At 38.4% G+C, this 17530-nt stretch overlaps 1 protein-coding gene across 1 annotated transcript in view; it reads right to left on the bottom strand.

Moving 5' to 3' along the window:
• Positions 1-1922: 1922 nt before the first annotated feature.
• The window catches only part of CMC1 (C-X9-C motif containing 1), a 40540-nt gene continuing 24932 nt past the window's right edge, over positions 1923-17530 (bottom strand). Inside the window, exons 3-4 of the mRNA XM_021536545.3 lie at positions 3398-3488; positions 1923-2180 (exon numbers count right to left, since the gene is read on the bottom strand). Of these exons, the coding sequence (XP_021392220.2) occupies positions 2066-2180; positions 3398-3488 (206 nt within the window). The 3' untranslated portion in view covers positions 1923-2065. The remainder of the gene's footprint in view (positions 2181-3397; positions 3489-17530) is intronic.

Raw genomic sequence — 17530 nt, 5'->3', positions numbered from 1 at the left:
TGCTCTGAATGCATACCAGTAATCCAGATGTAGGAAAAAAGAGAAACAAATGGCTGACAGCACCATTCAGTACATGGAATTTCAGGTGTGACATCAGTGCAGGTGTGAGCTGTGGCTACTGTTTACATACAGCCTGTATTGAAGGTTGGGGAGCAATACCTGCATGTTCACCTCAGCTTTGTTCCATTCCACACATCCATTCCTTTCCTGCTGTCCTGGTCACTGCACTTGTGGGTCCCCCTCACTTGCTGCACACAATTTCTGCTGAGCCAGAAAAGGAGACCTCTGTTGCTGTTGTCTGACTCAGACCTGAGTCACAGCTGAGTATGAGCCAGGTAAGCCCTCAGTGCCAGCACACACCACCGGCAGCAGCCAGCACTGCCCTTAGAGAATGCTCACTCCCACCACCACCCCCCAGTCCTCTAGGGAAGGGCTTTTGCCAACACTTTCAGATGCCCAGGCTGGCTTTCCAGAGCTTGAAAACATAGCAAATTTTCATAGTGGGACAGAAAAACAGTCATTGTCATTAAAAACATGTCACCATCTATTTTAAATTTCTTCCTTTTTAAAATGCATACCGCAAAGCAACTAATTAGGAGTATTTTTGTTTTCCAAAACACCTGAGATAAGAAGCCAAGTACAGTGTCATTCCATATACACCATTTCAAGGTGATTACTTTTAGAGCTGAGTGCCACTTAAGTTTGCCTAACAAGGCTACACATCTTTTCAGTTTGCCACTACACAAGTCCAGTCCTCCACCCAGTTTGCTGAAACAACATTATTAAAGATTATTCCAGTAACAGGCACAGAATAAAAGGCAATTACTAACCTGGAGCATTAAGTCCTTCATATACGTGTGTCAGAGCTTCTTCCTTGCATAGAGAAATACTGTTTGTGGTGAAACAGTATTAAACAAGTAAAATGTTGCCTCTTCTAACAGAACAGTATAAAATCCTACTCCTTACTCATAAAATTACGGTTTTTTATTCTTTAATCAGGGCATTAAAGTTACCAAGTTTAAGTGCAGTCTTTCCTTGCTTTTAAAAAATTTAGTTTTATTTCAGAATGCTTGGAGGGTAACTCCAAGATAGTTTCTAAAACTTTCTATTAGTATCTCTAAGTGAAGCAATTTAAGCAATTACCATTAATTTTTAAATAATTTAATTAATTAACTGTAATTAAGCAGCTTCAAGTATCAATACACGAAAGATGGCTTGTGTGCTGATTTTAAATTAAGGACCTTCTTAGTTCCTGCAAGGTGATCTGCATCTTCTATGCCTGGTTTAATTGTTTACTCACCTCTGCCTGGGATAATTTTCTAAGTGTGGTCACTCACAAACTCCTGAAGCATGGTAGCTTATTCCCTGTTCTCAAGGAAGGTCTGGATGAGATTACTTTCTCCCCTAGAGTTGAAATGGTCAGTCTGGGCTATGCACAAGTGCAAGGCATCCATCTCTTCTGACAGTATAGGCTTAAAAGTGAGTCACAGTGCAGACTTAAAAAGGAGTTACAGTGCAGGCAGAAGTACTGCCAGGCTCTCATCTGACAACACTTTGATGAAAAGGGTAATTCACATTGGTCTGAGCAGCTCTTCTGCATTTGCCACCCTTCTCTTCTATTAAGTGCATCTCCATACAGTCAGCTTCAGGTGATGACTAACAGACCAACTTAAGTGTATACCAAATCTGTGACCAGTTCATACAACTTAAATTATTCACCCATAATTTTTTATGTAGCCTGGCTCATGTAGCTAGATATAGGCTTTAAATTCCAAATGGACCTGCTAGAGTTGTAAACTCCAAACTGTACATTGGTAACAAAATCCCAAGTCCAGATAGAGGTACACACCTTTGCAACCTCTCTTGCAAACTGTGACAGCATGCTCTAGATCTTTAATTATGAAAAGTTTTGAAATGAAAGCTTAATTTCAGACATTACTTTATTCTCCATCTCGTTTTGTGTATTTCAGTTAAACTCCACATAGAGTGGTAGAGACAATTTAAGTCTGTTTAAATCAAGTGAAATCCAAATTTCATATAAAAAAAAGTTCATTTTAAGTTTTAATCACACATTCGGAGTAAACTTCTGTCTTTTTTTCTTAATTCCAGTTGCTCTGTATTCTTCTCTTTGCTTCAAATATTCTGCTTTGCATTCTTCATAGAATGATGGATCAGAATAGCTACAAGACAGAAAAATGCATATTTTTTTTCATCTTGGAATATTGAATAAATATTGCACAAGTGCCACTCATAACTGATCTTTCTTTTACACCCAAAGAAAACTTGTTGTTCTTTAACAGTAAAATAACTTTCCTTTTCAAGCCTCTGTAGTGAAGCCAAGAGGAAAAGCAGAAAAAGGGAAACACATTTGGTATTTAAGTTCAGCTGAAGAATTCATTTGCAGTTACCCTCCTCAGCATGGGAAGCTGCTGGAGATGACTTATTTTTTTAATGCATCCAAGTATCTGCTGGGAATAGGTTCAAGTGTATGTCTTTAACAGTATATATAATGGTCCTTGATCATTACATTAAATTCTCATAGTTTTTGAAGTATAACAATTCAACACTATAAACCTTTTTTTGTCAGAAGCATTTTGTTTAATTTTATTTTTTGCAAAAGGTGAAGGAACAGACAAATAAAACTGCGTAATTCCAGCAAGTTCTGACTGCAGTTAGGCCTAAATTCTTGCCTGGCTGCATATGTTTTTTTCACCAGTTCCTAAATACTAAATAACTGTCAGTAGTTCAAAGGTAATCTCAATTGCTGGTTGAAGAGAGTAGGACACATCAAAAATCAAACCAACCTCTTTTTTCCCCCAGTCAAACTCAAGAACTTCACAGCCCTCTCACCCTGGGAAATTCAAGAATCTAACACTTCAGCCTAATGGCACTGGGGGTAAATTAGGACTTCCAAAAAAGATGTTTCAATCCACCATGGCATTGGGTTGACCTCTCATATACAACAATTTCCCATTGCTCCTGATACTGCTGTTCACAACAGCAGGACACTTTCAAGATAGACTAAATATTAAAAAACAGAAGCAAAATGAAAACCAACTTTTCTGTCTTACTAACAGACTATGAAGAAGCTTCACTGTGCACCCCTATTCCCCACATCTGTGATGCACCAGAGCAAATACAGGGCTGCAGGTCCTCTGGGCTGAAATCCGTCCCCAAATGAATCAAGAAAAGAGTCTCTGTAGCCATATATTCATAGTATAAATAAAATCCTGTCAAGTTAGTGCTCTTCCCAGCACAGTTTTAATAAAGCAAAGATACCATTTTCAGAAAAGACATCCAAGTCCCTAACCCTGCACTGCCTTTTTCAGAATAGTTAACATTTCTAGATTAGCACCGGCCTGCACAAAAACCCAACAAAAACTCACGAGGTACTTACTAGCCAACCAGACAGTCCTTCAGTGCTGTGTTCTCCTGCCGACACTTCACCACCATCAGAAGACCAGTTTCTTGACAGCATTTAGTAAATGCTGGGGGAAAAAAAACAACACAAACTAAATTGACAACAGGTGAAAAAACTCTATGTGTAGGAGGTAGCAGACCAGATTTGATTTATTATTAATATAACCATAGTTGGCCCAGATTCTCATACTATTTGCAAGGTCTTTGTCACTTGTTTAGCAACAACACTTTAACTGGGATTCTCTCTCATCATGTAGCATGTTAACACATATATTGCTGTTGCTAATACCATTTCTGAAGCCATTCTTGCAGCAAATCCATGGTTCTTGTGTCTGCTTTTCACATGCTCTACTCTACATGTAGGCTACCAACTACATCTCTACCATTTTAGAACAATGAAGTTGCTCAACAAGTGAAAGCACCTGGTCTGTTTTAAGGATCTTAAGACTTTAAAACAAGCCAGTGAGATACTAAAACAGAACAGCAAAGTCATGGCTAAGGACATGGGGTTTATCTGGGAGTAACTAAAATTATGCCTCATTGTTACCAGCGTCCTGTATGGATGTTCCACTGAATAATAACCTTAGATAAGAATTGGTTGTTATTTCTATCAGGAGATTTCAAACTGTTCTAAGAGGTAATCAGCTACATTTAGCAGATGGAAAAGAGAGAGAAAAAGAAGCCCCTGTGTCCTTAATCAACCAGGAGCCAGATCAAGAATAAAGTTCCCCCACCACATCCCCTTCCAGGATTCCATCCATTTCTCCTCTTCTAAGGTCTTCCTGGTAATGATTTAATATCCAGCAAATTTAGGGCATACAAAAATTATTTTCTTGCATATACTTAGCAAAATTTACAGCTAATCTAGTAACATCAAAATGTAATGGTACTACATCACACAACAGCTGAATCACATTACCTACGCTCAGTGTATAGGTACCTCAAGACTAAATAAACAAGAAAGAAGAGATTTGTGCCTACAAAGGCAGCACTCCTGTCCTTTGCTCATAGCAGATGCCCACTGAAATGGGCATTAGGCAATTGTGGACCTCAGTGGAACAGAACCCATCTTCTGGGATCCTGGACACTACTGGCAAGATTTTGAGCAAGTGATCCAACAGCTGCAAGCAATCCCTGGATGAGATTAGTCTGCTTATCCACAGGTATTATTAATTAGGCTTTCACTAAAATAATTTGCAAGACAAGGTAGTGTTTGCTGAAAGTGGTGATGACAGATTTCACTGTCCTTATACTGCAAAATTTTGCAAAGAACTGACTTCTTAACTACTTCAAACATATTATTTATTGATGAACACCTAAAAACCTTCTCCAACACAGCACCCAGTGTTACAGATGGGCAACTACACCACACCCTACATGAAAACCAGATAAAAGTGTGCAGAAAAAGGGTTTAAGTTAACCAGTTGATTACCACCTGGGAAGATACTGTAACCTGTGCTCAAAGGTATCTATTAACAACTACACCCAGTTTCTGAGATCTATGTGTTTTAGACCTAAAGTCACCCAAGTGCAGAAGCACAGCTTTGAGGAAACACCTGGACAGCTCAAGTTTACTAAAGCAGTTTAAGCTCAGAACAAGGCCAATGTTATCAGAGTTTATCAGAGTATTTCTTTGATTTTCAAGGGTGAATCTGACATTTCTTCCATTCTTTCCTGGACTACTTATATTGACTATTCTTACATCAGCATCTCATAAAAATTATACCTATTAGTACATTTCCAAAAATGACCTTTGTTTCTTTGTGAGAAAAACATCCAAAGCTTTTGAAAGCTTTTGGTCTGTCTAGTTTGATTTATACTCTCTACAGGCACTTCTTTAAGTGCTGTGCTGAGTTTTTTGGTTTTTTTTTTTGGTAGTAGTAATCATTTATTCTGGAAGCTGTGAAGTAAAAAACCACTGAAGACAACAGGAGGTCCCTCTCACTTGTTAACTCACCAGTCTTGATTGGTTAATGGCGTGATGTCCCAGTGAACAAAAAAAGCCTGAACTGCAATTGCCAGCATTCCCTGGCTTCAGAAGGCCCTGCCTGTGGTACATGGCCAGGCACTGCTGCAAAGTGATAAAACTGCTTCCAGCTGTTTAGCTTTAACATTACTGATGCTTAACAACAGAAAGGAAGAAAGAAGGTTAAAGCATATTAGGCATCCTTATATGAGCACACAAAACTTGATTATCCATCTCTTCTGTTTGGCAGGCCTGTAAGGAATGAAAGACAGGTTCAGTTATAGATGCTTACCAGAAACCTTCCATGAGTCTGGAGAATGTTTTTTTATTTTTAATTGTGCTTTGTCTTGCTCATAGAGAAGCAAGCACCAATCTCTTCACTCTCCTAACCAGTGACAAGACTCAAGGAAATGGCGTGAAGCTGGGTCAGGGCTTGTTTAGGTTGGCTATCAGGAAAAGATATCCACCCAGAGGGTGGCTGGGCACTGGAACAGGCTCCCCAGGGAAATGGTCACAGCACCAAACATGCCTGAACTCAGGAAGCATTTCAACAATGGTCTCAGGCACATGGTGTGACAGGGGTGTTCTACGTAGGGCCAGGAGTTGGACTTGATGATCCTGATGGAACCCTTCCAACTCAGCTTATTCTGTGATCCTATGACTTTTCCATGAAATTAAATGTGTCAATGTTGAACAGCACAGTGCTACTACTACTTTGGAGAATGTCAGAAATAGTGCTCAATAGCTGCAGATATCTCAAACCAAGAATTAATCTCCATGTCTGACAAGCCTTAGTCATTCCTCACTCAGGCAATATCTCCATTGTTTCAGGATGCATAGCAAGGCACCACAAAAGGAGCAGATACACAGGATCTGGTTACAAACCTAATGTAATTTAACACTTTAGCAGCTATGAGGGGTAATCAGAACACTAAAGAATCCAAACAAACCTTATTTCTGATACACTGCATGCTATCGAAACAAAAGAATTGATCTTTTCATACTCTTGTGTATGATACTATCTTTATGACTTCAGGAAATGGCTTTCCATGACTTTAGAAGTTCATGGGCTGATATGTTTTCTTTCTTCCTGCAATCAGCAAGCTACCAAAACAAAACCTCAAGCAGCAGCAAAACAAGAAGTAAATCTGGGCCAGTCTGCAAATTCATTGCAAACAAAAGAAAGTCGTGTTTCAAACAATAAAAGTTCTGCCAAATATTTCCAAATACAAGCCAAATAAAGTGAGGAACAGAGCTCAACACCACAGAAGTGAAAATGCCTTGTTAGAAAAGGGAAAAAGGTTTGCCCTCCATCAAATCAAACATTTGCCAAGGCTTTTCTAGGACAGCTACATATGTCCATCACTGAATGCTCTGTGCACAGACAAGGACAGATCCACTACTGCGTCAGCGAGCTGCAGGTGCCTACCAGTTACCACGGAAACTGGCTACAGACCCCCCTTTCACCTGCAGCAGTCATGGTTCATGACATCATATCTGACATAGGTTACCCCACAGGCTCCTCTCCGTGCCACAGGCTCTGTCTGAGGGGATGCACACGGAGCAAAGATCTCTTCTTGAGGCTACAGCTTCACTGAAAAGCTCAACATTGATTTGAGACCAGATTCCTTCTTTTCCTCTCATGAAGAAAGCTTTGCATTCCTGTTGCAAGACAAGTCCAAAATAAGTTTTGGTCACAGTTCAGAGAATTTTAAGCCTTGTTACATTCTGGCCATTACAGCCACATAGAGAGATTTTAACTGCTAAAGCAAGCCTGCAATTGAATTTAGTACTTTTTCTAAATCAACCAAGTATGTAAGGCCAAAATGTATCTTTGCCAAGACAGAGCTCTGCTGTCAGCTGAACAAAAGCTGAGCAGCCATGTCTGAATACAGAGCAATTCAGTTTTGCCAGTTCTCACCTGCTCACTATGGCATGCTGGCATGTGCAGGGGATCTGCCTATGATGGGAAGACCACATTTTCAGGGAGAGACAGGAGGGCTTTTTGGCTGAGGCCAGAGATGAGCGAGTCCTTCCAAGGACTGACTCTTCAGCAGGGAGCATCTCTGGCCCTGAGCAGCTCAGGGAAGCTGCTGAGTTTGGTCCCTGGCACCTCCAGACCTGCCCTGGACCCAAGAGCCAGATTTCACTGGCTATCCAGTTGTATCCAACTTACCCACCTGAGAAAGCACAACACAAACAATTAGGAGAAATTAGGTCCTGACATATGTAAAGTCACAGAACAGAAAAAAAGAAGCTTTTTAAAGCCTTCTTAATTTATATATAAGGCTGTACAGACATGCATTTTTTAAATAAAAATCCCATTCCAAGTCTTTCTACAATTCCCTTTAGAAACAGAATTATACAAATTATGTTGGAGGCATGAGGAATTAGTTTTGAGTGCCTGACTTAGTATATTTGATGGTTGATTAAAAACTTCTTTAAGTTACAGAGCACTATTTTTATTAAGGTTTCTTTGATAATTATCTAGGTTAGCACAGTAAAGAACATTGTTTACAAGGATCTTTACAGTGCACACAAATCTTTGCTGAAAAAACAGTATCTAAGAAGAATGTTTTTCTTTAGTATTTCTAATTGCTTTTTCCCCAACTCTGTTTTATGACTTTATAACAAGATAATATGAGAAGCAGATGGAAACTGAAGGGAAAATGGCTAACAGTTCACTTATCACAGAATAAAAACTGGACAAATTATTTCCCTGTCTATTCAAGCAGTCAGACATCCATATGCAATACACACTAAAGTATTAATTTTAAAATATCAGACACATTACCAGAAAGCTACAACAAAGTTGATGGGGGTCCACCAATAGATGTCCTGGGACAAGTCCTAATTAAAATAAATGAGATAAAAAGCCAGGGTCTTGCCCATTCTAACTTTAGAACATATTCATAGGTTCAAAGAATATTTGACAAAATATTCCGTATGACAAAAATTAAAAACTTGTAGGATTTTGAGGCAAAGGGACAAAGCAATAAGACACAGGCACAGCTCTGCAGAATAAAGATCATGATTTTCTTCCACACCATTAAACCAGACAAGGTTAAATTTAATACTCTTAATCTCAGTGTCTGCAGGGGACGACAAAAACAAGGCAACATATTTATGATGCAAGTGTTCTTTATGTACCTTACAATGCCATCCCAACCCAAACAGCATTCAGCTGGTTTCTTCACTGTGATGCACTCAAAATGAAATGGTGGAATAGGTGTGTTGGACTGCTGAAGTTTCAGTTATGTGTATGTAAAGACTTCATGAAAAATAACATGTTATGTCCTGCCACAAGCTTAAAAGCAAACTGAAAGTTGTGTTTGTTTTTTTTTTTTTTTGCAATTTAATAAAGAGGAACAACCAGCATCAGATTACGTTTGCAACAAATTTCTAAAGGATTTATTCTCTTTACTTAAAATATTATAAAATATTAGATAGTTAATTATTTCTTCCTCCAAACATCAAAGTCTTCCCATGTGCAAAGTAAGAGAAGAATAAAAAGTGGGACTTATCTCCAGACAAGCAGCTGCATGGAAACTGTGTTGATAGAACACCAAGGAAGGATCATCATTATTTTCAATGTATGAACTGTTTGTAGCATGAAGGTTATTTCTGAAAGTTCATTTTTTGCAGATTCAGATTATAAAAATACTTTGCACTTTCATATTGCCTCATATTGTGAAGTGTTGTACATTTCATATCATGTTGGAACTGTAGTTTTATCAATTATAATTGTGCATCTATTTTGCACATGTGCTTGTACACAAAATAAATGAAATATTCCCCATTATCAAGCTAAATTGATCCTCTCAGGTCTGGCTCTCGTTTATTTAAAGACTTTACAATTTTACTACTTAAGAGAAAGTCCTACAGAGGTGTTATCTCACCATTTATATTTTCTCAACACTTATGATACTGCTATCACACTCTTAAAATAAGAAAAAAAAAAAAACCAAACCAGCTTGGATCATGATCCAGACACCAGACTTATTCTGGGGTAGCTTTTTTCCCTCTACACAAAAAAATAAAATAAAATAAAATAAAAAATTTGTTTTGTCCTGCGTTTCAGTCATTCCTTGGGCTGTACCACTGAGTGGAGAAAAGATGCCCAAATAACATGGGATTTTGGGGTGATAGTACAAGGAGGAGAAAACAGTTCCCTTTAAAGTGTAAACAAGGGCAAAATTTTAAAACCTAGATTTGTAAAATGCGTACAAAAACATTATTCAAAACATTACGAGCAACATTTTTAAGGGTAATTATTATGCTTTTAATTTTGTATTAAGTTATGATTCATTAGCTTATTACTTTGAAGCTGACTCAGTATGCACAGAACTGTGACGACTGGTGCATTTAATGAGCCAGAGGAAGTAGCAGCATGAACATGAAGAGATTGTTTTACATTGTAGAGTACAAGCTATTTGATATTTCCAACACAGTACAAAAGAAAGCTTCTCTGTAGATTGCTCATGGTTCAGTTAACATCACTGAATATCTAATACCTCCAACTCAATTAATTCTCACCTGATTAAGATCAGTCTGATATTCAAACTAAATCATCTCTCCAGTCAAGTAGAAATCAATATTTCTGATTTTACTTTTAAATTACAACAACAAATAAAATACATGCATCGTCAGTATGCTAGGAGTAGCTTTCCTATTCTAGCCTTCTATGGTATGCATAACACAGCTGATTAAAGAATTATTCTAATTTGAGCAACAATATATATAAGGCAGATTAATTTGAATAGAAGATAGCATGAAATAATTAGATGCATCTTATACAGGGCAAAGAGAAAATTGACATAAAATAACCTTGATTCTTTCAAGTGAACCTCTGTTATCAGATCAAATACTTTGTCTCTACAAATATTCATTTGCTGTAACATAAAAATCATGTATTTTCCATTTTCCTGCTCATCACCGGCCTCCCAAAATCTGCTCCATTGCAGCTTTTTTAGCTGTAGGCATCCATCCTAGGAGAGATGATCAATACATACTAGCACTGGGGAGCAGAGAATCCCAGGAATTCAGGAATTTTAAGTAAGGAGTATTCACCCTCCTGGCCAATCTTTTCCAGGGCACTCTCAGAATAGAAAAGCAGCTTTATCTTAAAGTCCAGAGTGCAGAGGATCCCTCAGCAGACCACAGCATCTCTGGCACCCCAGAATAAAATGTGGAAACCTCCCTCGTCTCATGACTGAGTTGAACATTCAGCAGGAGAGAATCATCAGGAAGGCAAACAGCACAACTATGATCTGCATAGGAAGAATGTTTCCCAAAAAGCCCTGGAAATTGTTTGTCTAAACACAATGCCTTTATCCTTGGGATAAAGAAAGTATCTTATCAATATCCTAGAAACAAATCTGAATACTTTTCTTCAGGAGACATTAAGAGATGAGAAAATAGCACACTGAAACAAAGGGCCTATTTGTCCTGTACACTGTCTTTCTCAGAAGCCAATAACAGCTGCTTTAAAAAAAATTGTCAGAAAGTCTACATTATGGAAAAGCATATTCTTAAGTGAAGTTTCTTCTTAATCCCTATCATCTGTAAGCTTGGCTTATATCTTGAAGCATAAAGTTCTCACATGCCCTTCAAAACGCTTAGGATGCCTTTCATGGTGAATCTAAATGGACAAGCACCCAAAACAAGAGGGTGAAAGAGGGGGAAAACCTTCTGAAACCAGAAAGCTAGCCTCAATTCCTTCAACATCTATCTGCTCTGGCCCACTGAAGTCCTGCTAAACTCCCAACTACTGCAATTGTAGTTATTTGTTTCATACCATGCGTACTTTTTCCATTAGCAGGTTTTCAAAATCCTGCTGCAAAAATTAATTGGCCTCAAAGTATCTCTCAGATGGATACAGAAACAGGCCAGAGCAGTAGGGAGCAAAGACACTCTACACAGATCAACAATGAGAGTTGGCTGGTTTTTTTTCAGAACATCCAGTTACTCACTCTGTAAATGCAACCTACCTACTTAGGAACAAGAGTCTCCAAAGTTTTCATGTCCTACATACATTGATACTACAAGGATCTAGGTTTGGTCAACTGCTTACAATGGGCTTTTAAAATCAATATAGGAAATCAATGGCTTATTTAAATGTTCTGTTTCAAAACTTATAAAAAAATCTATATGGTTTTTTTTTAAAACCACAATACCATAGCAGTTCTGAAAACTGATATAAGGCACATAACAATCCTCCAACATCAGTTACTTCAAATCAGAAGTCACTGCTTAGCTGCTGATCTTTTTATTACAGAAATATTAGCAGGGTTTCTCTTGTTTTCAAACCCCACAATCATTAAAGACAGAATTTGTGGGGAAAAAACAAGGATCTTAAGAAACTACATCAAGGAATGACATTCACAAAAGCCATGAACAATGGAGGTACAGTCCCATTCCCATGCGATGCAGACGCTTGTGCTGGGGGAATCTCTCTCACCAGACCCAATACACGTGTTCTGCAGTTCAAAATTTGCTACCATTCAGACTGAGAATGTGGATGTTTCTAAGAGGCACAACCAGAAGCCTCAAGCAACAACAAAGATACCCTTCTGTCTATCTCAAATAACCCACACTTATCCACAGCAGATCATTGGACCATTTCTTTCCAATTTTATAATAAGCACCAAGAAACAGAGAATGGAACTGAAAAGTAAAGTTTAAGAAAGAGAATAATTGTTTTGTTTAAGAAAAACACATAAAACAAGCTGAGGAACACAGCCAAACACAGTAATTCAAGCCAACTCAATCACTTCAACTAACAAAACCCAGACGAATACTTAAAAGTATTAACAAAAAGATGCCAGATTAAAGTAATTAAGAGTTTTAAAAAAGAGTTCTGAAAATAACATACATATGCAATCTCAGGATACTTTAAGGAGCATTTATTCTGCCATTAGGACAAGAGCAGGTCAGCTCTGCTCATTCTATGTCCTACACATATGAGATCTGACCAAAATGTCTTCTTGGGGACAAGGGTTGGAAAGACTGAAGTTAGTTTTCAGTTTGACATGAATAGTGAATGCACACATGAAACTTGACTAGGAAAAGTGTTTTCCTAGGAGTGACAGAGTCAGGAAATAACCTACACCTTAAAATGTCAGGCAATGCTTTCCTGACTACTGCTAAATAATGAAATACTGTGGAAGACATAATATATTTGCAATATACGTTCATGTCACTAGAATTTCAACTGAACTTGGACTTTAACAGCAAAAGGAGCTTTGGCAGGGATGATACATTTTTTAAGTAAATTCCAGCAACCCAGCTCTATAAGAGCTACAAGATAAGTCCTGCTTCTGACTAAGCAAGACAGGCAGCACACAAGAGGGTTATGTCCTCAGAAAACATAGGAGAAATAGCAAGGGCATAACTATTATGTATAAGGTGACTACTTTGTCACTCAAGGCAGATTTAAATGCTCAAAGATGACAATCTGCTGGGCTATGCAGGCAGATTTTTCCAGAGAAGAAGACCTCCTTTTCTTCCTAGTGAAATTACAAAAAAAATCTACCCTTTTAAGCAAACTAAGCACACTGCTGTGAAGCATTTTATTTGGGTAAATCATGATTTATCCACTAAAGAAAACTGCTTGAGGAATGTTCTTGTCAAGTACAAGCACCACCTTCTCTATAGGGCTTCAGGTAAAGCAAGCCCAGCAAGCACAGCCACCAGGTTAAACTGCACTGGTTTTAAACAACTGCTTCCTTTAAGACTGACTTGATCTAATTTTCCTCCCACCCTGCAGTAAGTATCCCTGACATCATGCGTTACCATACCAGGCGCTGGAAGAGGCAGAACTGGAACAAATGCAAGTTCCCCCATGGCTACTGTCTGTCACTGCCTGCTTTTATATAAACAAGTGCATCCAACTTGAGCTGCGCAGAGCAGCCTCGCCTCTGCCTATCCCCCCGCCTCCTTCGGGAGCTGCCGAGCCGCTCAGGGACTGCTGAGAAGTTCGGATAACAGATGATTTAAAGAAACAACATCCCCTCCCTCTGTCCCATAGAGACTGACTCTTCAGCTGAACTCTAAAGGTAAAATATATCTAGTTCTCAAAAACAGAGCTTCAGGGAGTGGAAGAAGTAACAATAATGTCCTTCTACCACACGGTGGGGGTAGAGCAGGGCATTTATAGAACTCCTAAGGAGGCATTTGCCCAGCTATTCCACTATGGCATGACACCAGCTCTTAGTTACACTGTGCTGTGTCAGGGATTCCTCCTTTCCCCCTGCCCCAGTTCAGTTTAATGGACTTCCAAAATTCAATTCGGAGCTCCAACACCGAAGGTTGGTGATTGCAGTAATTCTCACTCCTCTGAATGAAACAAAATATCCTCTAAGGAAAAGTGAAACTGGTTCCAGCTGGGTCAAAATCTCGGGTCTTTTGAGAATATAGAATATTCCCAATATACAGAATATAAAATATTTATACAGTTATTAAAAGAGGAAGTTACTTTCCCTCACAGGTACAATTCATCCCCAACCAGTGTTCCAACATCTCCAAAAGAGTTATCATGTACTTTCCAGTAAATGTCTTGTTTGACAAAGCTTGACTAGCCATAGGCTGGTGCGGAGGCAGGAATTCTTCACCATGGAAGAATTCCTGCTGATTGAGGTACTACTCAGTGCCAGCAAGGATGACAAAACCAAAGTGCAAATTTTCCAGGAAAAAAAAATTCTGCTGTGTCCATATTCTGAAGTGAACAGTGAAGAGTAACTCGACCCCTGCAATTGTGGCCACAGTGTGATAAAGTATGTAAACTTACTTTTTCAAATAAAATTATATAATTGAGGCATTTAGAATGCCATTGTGGAGGCATTTAGAATTTCAGACTACCCTATTCATTTCATGATGTTGAAGAGATGACTTTAGACCATGTGGCAGGAAAGCACTCAAAACTCAGCAATATCTGGTAATTTGGTAATAACTTTGTAATAGTTATCTTTCATCTTCTGTAAAATGTTTTAAATAAAGGACTACAATAACCAGGTACATTTCTTCAGAATAAAAGTTGTAACTTTGAAGACAATAAAATAAAATACTGGTAGACAGGGGATTTACAAACAAGTCTTTGATAAATCTACCAAGCAAAACAAAATGCACCAGAAACTAGGTATGAAAACACCACAAAAGAGAGAAACTATTTTGCAGTGTAACACTTAATAGGCATATGGCATAAAAATCTGTGTAAGAACATTGACTTTACTAGCACAAATCCAGGTGTAGTTTGGTAAACTGAAACTTCAGGGACACTACCTTCTGAAAGTTGATTACACTGTGCTCCTCAAGCTGTGTGCAGAGGGATTCATCTTTGTCAGGAGGGAGTTAAGTCCACCTATTCTGCCTGCTCCAATTATCTTGTTTCTGATGCAAAAACGTTTTAGACCATCAACATACAAATACAGCATCAACAGTGTTATGAAAGAAATAACAAAACTATCACAAAGATGTGGTTTCCATTTTTAGAAATACAACCGAACTCTTATGAATTCATTTAGCAGTTGTTCAAATAAGTATGTTAGCAGCACATCTGCTACAAAATCATTGGCAAAGGAGATACAGAAAGTTAAGACAAGGGGATATATGTCGCTCCAGCTTAGAAGCCATTTGTCACACTCTTCCTATGGCATGAGGGTACTTCCAATGAAATATCATATGCCTATCCAAGCAATCAAGAACTACTGGTTTTGTCAATTGCTTTCTAAAGAAGGAGATGAAGTTTATTTCTAACACATTTAATCACAGACTAATATCCAGGCTCAACCTGCTTTAAGACCAGAAGTGACAGAAGATCTGTGCATTACTCAGTGGCAGCTGAGGACACAAGAATCTGAAGCAGCATTCAGCAGCTGGGACATGAGCAGAAACTGACTGAGGGTCCTGGTGCTGCCATTGCAACCCCCTGTGACTTTCTGTCTCCTGTTTACTTTGACTGAAAGTAAGGACCTTTCCTGGTTGAGACTTCAGTGCTATGACTGATTGACTGTTAGTACATTCTCCACTGGTACAATGAAATTAAAAAGAACCTAATCTAGCTAAAAATCTTTCCTCCATTTTCTGGGTTTTGAACTAAATGAGTTTTACTCACTGAATGCAGATGTACACATGCCTCTATCACCACACATTTGTTAGCATGTAAGTTTTTTCCAAAGACTTGTCTCACCTTTATTCTGAAAGAAAGAAAAAACACCCAAAAGCTAGCATATGCTGTATTAATGTAAAACCCCTAGAGGGCAACTAAGCTTCAATTTCAACCTGCATAAATATTCAGCTCCTTAACTAGTTTACAGATTATGTAAACTATTTCCTTCAACCTTGTTTTTTTTTCCCCTCATTTAAAAGAAATGAATCCTTTTCATTCTCAAATCACATTATTGCTGCCTATTTAGTGTAAGTTAATCACCACTGCCCAACCAGAGACTGTCCTCAACCCAACAAAGCTCAAATGTGCGTAAAAGAGAACAATAAAGAAAACACATGCAAAGGCTTCATTTAAACAAAGACAGAAAACAAGCATATGAAAGTCTGAAATCACTTTCTTTGCATTAAAGACCTTTAACAATACATCTTGTTTATTATTCAGCTTAGTATTAACTTATTGCATGGCATCTGTTTTCTCGTACAGCAGTCTGGTTGCAAGTCTCAAATTTATAAATCGAAGTTTACACTGTTGAAATTATTTGCCTGTTTTCCCCTACATACCATGATTTCAGCCATATATATTTGGTGACCAAAAAGAAAAAAAAACAGTGATTAAATGGGAAACAAGATGTCAAATTAGTTATGTAAAATGGCTTCATTTAGATTTTGATCTTTAGTCCAGGACTGCTGCCAGTGGTCAAAGTTTAAAAAAAAAAGGAAAGTAATCGGAGCTGTAAAAGTAAAAAGCCTATATTCAATTACAAGTGCTCTTCCCAAATTTTAAATTGGTAACCAGTGTCCAGCTGAGCCTTGTTTGACATGAACCAGCAGGCAGCAACTGCCTTTCCCCTACTCCAATCAGATTTTGTTGGGAGCTCAAAGACACTTACTATCCTGTCAGTCCACGCCTGCACAGAACCTGCAAACATATTGATGTTAGAGAAGGCACTAACAAACCAATGGGATTCCTTAGATATGGAAGCAACCAGACACACACAGGAAAAAACAGCTCAAAGGAATCCTTAGGAAATGCCTGCAAAGTCCAAGGGTTTCTACAAGGCTTTTGCAGGAGATCAAATACACAAACAAAAATGGATAGCACTGCCATCCTTGCTTTATGCATATCAATGCCATGTCCCATATGCTTTGATCATGACAGTCCTCCTTCATTTATGGCCTTATCTCCTCTTACATGTCTGAACAGAGACTAAGAATGACTACCAGTAGAATATACTTTATCTCATTTTAGCCACCCAAAATTTCCATGTCCCACCCAAAGCTGATTTTGAAAGTGCCTTCATGTCCTTGTTACCTTGAGCCTTGACATGGAAGGGGTAAGGGGACAGGGAAGAGATAGAGAGGACTACAACTGGGATGAGATGTCTTCCATCCTACATGACTTAACCAAAAATCAAAGGAGGAGTTTGAGGAGCTGACATAAGTCTCCAAGGGTGCTCCACTTAAAAGGGTCTCCTCTCTGAATACTGCAGAACAGGATGAAGTAACTTCTGATTGCTTGAAATACAATAACCTTTAGGTATTTATTCTGACTTTTTTGTCACAATTTCAGCCAAGGCTTAGAGACCTGAGGACTTGACAATTGTTAGTACAAAAATGCCCAAGTAAAATGTTATTGTACAATCAGTTCAGGTCTGGACACACAAAAGATTATAAGTATCAGATCTCCTTATAACACAGTAGAATCCAGACATCAATGTATCAAGCTTACAATCAAACTTAAGACAGTGACTATATTACATTAGAAACATGGGGATTCTACCGGCTTCACACAAAAGAAGTCACTGTTATTTACTGCGTATGTGAAACGGATCTGGGTGAACCTGATACCACAACCCAAACATTGCTACCTTTAAGTACTTTTAACACATTTCCCAGAGGCAATTATATCTCCTCTTTATTAGAGTGGCTGAATTACTTTCAGGCAAGTCAAGTCATTGCAACTCAAACATTAGGGACACA

The sequence above is a fragment of the Lonchura striata genome, chromosome 2 (assembly GCF_050655825.1).
Source record: "Lonchura striata isolate lonStrDom1 chromosome 2, ASM5065582v1, whole genome shotgun sequence".
Taxonomy (NCBI): Eukaryota; Metazoa; Chordata; class Aves; order Passeriformes; family Estrildidae; genus Lonchura; species Lonchura striata.
The sequence above is the reverse complement of the archived record's forward strand: the minus strand, read 5'-3'. Positions and strand labels throughout refer to the sequence as shown.